The following is a 4,127-nucleotide window of genomic DNA, read 5'->3' on the forward strand; positions in this document are numbered from 1 at the left end:
ATACTTATAAAATGTTTCAACTGGAAAGACTATATTACTAATTATGTACAATTTCGCGTGTTATAGAATTAACAGTAAGTTAATAGTTTCTATATAATAGTAAAGGCTCATAAGATTAGAAATCAATCAAAGAAAGATGGACCGTGGAGCCGTAACAAGGTGTTGGTGTTCATATATTCTATTACTTACGTATAAAGAAAAAACGAATTGTAATGTATACATATCGTACATATACATATATTCCGATTTAATAAACTTAATAGTTCCTTATTTTATAATTTGCAGTAATTCATGGCAGCAGCAATCCAATAGTCTTGACGTTCATTAGACACTATTGGGCCTGGGAATAGAACGGCGCCATAAACATGTTATGGAAATGCTTAGATGATTTAAAGGATTTCGAAATTGCACAGAAATTGATGATTCTTAAAACGAATCTTCTTTCTTTACAATGCTGTTTTCCGCAGTATTTTTGTCAACAGCCAACTCTACAATATTCAAAATTCTACTACGCACTATAGCGTTATATGTGCGTTAGATTACCTCACAATGTAAGTCATTGTTAAGTTATTGTAGCTAATAATTTTTATTAGTTGATTTTAACGCATCAAACTTAAGTGCGTATCAAACGTATATTACAGCATATTGTTTGTTATCTACTATAACTATTTCATTTCTTAGGTATCTGATGACATTTTACAAAGTACTTCAACGTAACGATGAGAAAGATATCGAGTCACTGCCGTGAGAATAAACGTTCGAGCGATTTTTATTATCGCATCCTACAAGTAAAGAGGACTGTGACTTATTTGTAGACGTTCTAATCTTTGTACAATTGTATTTAAATGTTGCAAAGAAAGGTAAGATGACTTGAATAGCAAATGCTGATAGAGCGTATACTCGTGTTTCTCAAATACGAATTATATATTAAGATAATCCTTTTTTATTTTTTCAGGAAAAGGTTCGTGGATTAGTAGGATTATGAAAAACATGACGAGATCATTGGCAGATTTATTTTAGAACTTGGAAGTTGACAATCAGAGTATACATCAATCTATACTGAAATTAGTACGTATGTGCATGTTCGGCGATCGAAAAAATGCAGAAATCTATAACGACGAACCTAAGAACACCTTCGGATTTGATTTGTAGAGTTCGTTGTTTCAACATTATGTTTCAGGGATCAACAGCATTTCTACAATCTCGGTATTAATATTTGTTAAATGTATTATATTTAAATTTTAATGATATCTATCTTTATTTTAGAATGATTTCGTGAAGTTTGATATTATCCTTCCTTCTCTTTTTTAGCATATCTTGATTGGCTGTTAACGTGTTTGACGTATCTGATCGGGCAATGCGAATGGAGAAATCATAAAAATCTACTATTGTCTTTTTGCAACACGCTTATCGAGCCGATCGTGTCCTTTCATGGTGCTGGTACTGTTAGCTTTATGGGTTTATCAATAACAAGAAACTTGATAATATGTCCTAATCACTTGTTGCATCAGATGCAAATCAATTTTAATAAAAGTGTAAGTAATTTTAATTTAATATTGTTTTGAAAACGATATTACGTACAAATTATTATTTATTTAATGCGAATTAACGTATTATTTTTGTATTAATTATTATTCGCGACTCAAGTGAATAATACGATTGTCACATTGTTTCAGTCGTGGATAGTATTTTGGTGCGAAGAGGGACGCTCGTTAAGTTGGTTACCTATATGTTATTGGCAGGTCTAATGAACACAGTACATACTGCGTCGCAACTTTTCAACGCAATCGCCATGGCACCGAGTGACTTTTGTCACACGTTGCTTTAGTGCATCACAAGCAGGGACAAATCCTGTTTAGTGAGAGAATAAGCGTGTATTGCGTTTTGCAACATGATCAAAAACTCCAACTCTATGACTTTTCAATGTGTAAGCGTGAAAGCACGATACATTATTAAATCGAAAATGTCGAGAAGGCATTAGTCTTAAAATTTTAAATTTATCTATTTTAATTAATATCACATAGAACATACTCATATTTTCCTACGTTTCTAAATTGCTGAAATACAAATTGAAGGTATAATATGTACATACTTTAGAAAATTGTCTTTATATACAGGATGATACTTTACAACTACAAGCTATCCTGATACATGCCGAGCAATGCAACATCTGTCATGAAGTCAGCGTTCTGTGTTCAAATATATCTATACGTCGACTACTTTAGATGCAAAAGAGTCGGAATGTCAAGGAAACAACAGCAAAGCAACTATTGTACAAAGTTTCAATCTAGTTGCATTTCATTGATACCGCGCACCGTATCGCACTTATACAATTGTCAGGATGAATTACAACTCTGTAATTATATTATTTAGTTATATACTCTATAACTCTTTTATTTTTAATTATATTTTTTTAAATTCTTCTTTGTTTCTCTTACAGTTTCCGGCAGAGTTTCGGAAATAACAGATATGAACAATCCTTATTTGCAATCAATAGAGACGCCTTCGCTTATTACAGCTGCTTGTAATTTATTGAATACTTTAATATTCGTCGGACAACACGAGATTGTACGACAAGTCTACGAATATTCCATAAGTATTTATTCGGGTATGTATGTAGAAAAATCTATAACACGTTAGATTATCTTTTTTCATTTGATATTATCTCTATTATTCTATATTATCTCATTTGATCTCAAGGAAGGAAGGGATTGAGCACGAGGAGAGAGAGATCCGGAAAGAAAAGGGAAGAGCAGCGACAGAAAGGTTGATGACAGAGGGGGGGGGCGGAATGGAGGGAAGCAGAAGGAGATGGACAGAAGAGTGCCGGACGGAAGACGAAGGGAAGGGAAATGAGATGTGAGGTCGTATACGGCCAGGCTGGGTCACGGGAATATGTAAAGGGTTGGGTACGTCCCTGTAAAACGTCATGAATGTAAAAATGTAACATGTATGTGACCTGTTTATGAAATTGTACAAATATAAATATAGAAACTTTCGTTTTCAATTAACATATTTAAACCTTATCTTATTACAAAAAAGTCTCCGATTGATTACTATTTTCATTCGATTAAGAGCAAAGTGTAACAAATTTAAAGAAAAAAAAACTTAAATTAAATTTATTGAAGATAATTATATTTAAAAAACACATAAAAGACATAAAAAGATGTGATTTAATATGAGAAACGCTCTTACATGCAATTCTGCAAAGTAGATATACATATAAATAATAAAGACGAAGATTAATATACATTTTTAATCGTCGCGATAATGATTTATTCTACTGTACATAATATACCTTACAATATATATGTATATATACACATCACTTACATAATGAATGCTTTGTAAAACTCCTTATACAGTAGACGAGAGTTTATAATAATTTTCGCATATATACAGTAGAGCTACAATCTCGTAAAGAACGGGTTACGAAATTACTGAGAATTATAGGCTACAATAAATATTGAATCAGCACGATTAATGAGCTCACGTGAAAGCATCGCTGCCGTGTACCCTCGTTGATACGGCCAATATAATCTCTCTTGTCTTTACAATTTTTTACTCCACGAACTGGTTACATTGTATATTTTACAAGGTGCGTATAATATAATGCTAATAACGAGAGATGTATAAATTGAGGGTATTCGTATAAAACATTGGCCATAAAATTGTTCGATCTCATATACATGCAGCTCCACTTCAACGTAATCATGAAAAACACAGTTATATCCTAACGTAAAGGGGACACGGTGTACACTTACAAAAGTAACAAAAATATTAATCGTCAGTCTAAAATGATCACAATTTACATTGGCTATATAATTTTAGTATAACAACATTGCAGGTATTCCTTTACAAATGTGACAAATATACCGATCTAAAATCTTAGAATCTTTTCGCGAAACGAAGAAATGTTTCCTCTCTCTTCGCTAGAAGACAAGTAGAATAGAGGTGAGTTTCCTTAGGCAATGCACTTTCAATTAAAGAAATGACTCTGTTGTATGATGATACAATTCGATGAATTATGCATTTTTTAACTAAATTCTTGCCTTCTAAATGCCGTAGTGCAAATACATTGCTAGTTAACTATGAAGTGCAAATCCTTGACGATGTAACATTAAATA

At 32.3% G+C, this 4,127-nt stretch overlaps 1 protein-coding gene across 5 annotated transcripts; it reads left to right on the top strand.

Annotated features, from left to right (window-relative positions):
• Positions 1 to 325: 325 nt before the first annotated feature.
• Positions 326 to 3,069, top strand: LOC112467562. Of its 5 annotated transcripts, none has more exons than XR_003042274.1 (6): positions 326 to 551; positions 682 to 860; positions 956 to 1,535; positions 1,677 to 2,356; positions 2,441 to 2,608; positions 2,705 to 3,069. XR_003042274.1 is itself a non-coding variant. In XM_025036245.1 (3 exons), exons 1-3 carry the CDS (start codon positions 2,152 to 2,154, stop codon positions 2,769 to 2,771), a joined length of 444 nt encoding a protein of 147 aa, XP_024892013.1. In that variant the 5' UTR covers positions 1,596 to 2,151; the 3' UTR covers positions 2,772 to 3,069. The 5 variants fall into 5 exon arrangements, 1 of the variants encoding a protein (XP_024892013.1); XR_003042275.1 differs by lacking the exon at positions 2,705 to 3,069 and having other exon boundaries at positions 1,677 to 1,927; positions 2,118 to 2,356; positions 2,441 to 2,648; XR_003042276.1 differs by lacking the exon at positions 2,705 to 3,069 and having other exon boundaries at positions 956 to 1,206; positions 1,312 to 1,535; positions 2,441 to 2,648.
• Positions 3,070 to 4,127: the final 1,058 nt, after the last annotated feature.

This window comes from Temnothorax curvispinosus, unplaced genomic scaffold (assembly GCF_003070985.1).
Source record: "Temnothorax curvispinosus isolate PA1 unplaced genomic scaffold, ASM307098v1 QBEX01017542.1, whole genome shotgun sequence".
In the NCBI taxonomy this organism is placed as follows: domain Eukaryota; kingdom Metazoa; phylum Arthropoda; class Insecta; order Hymenoptera; family Formicidae; genus Temnothorax; species Temnothorax curvispinosus.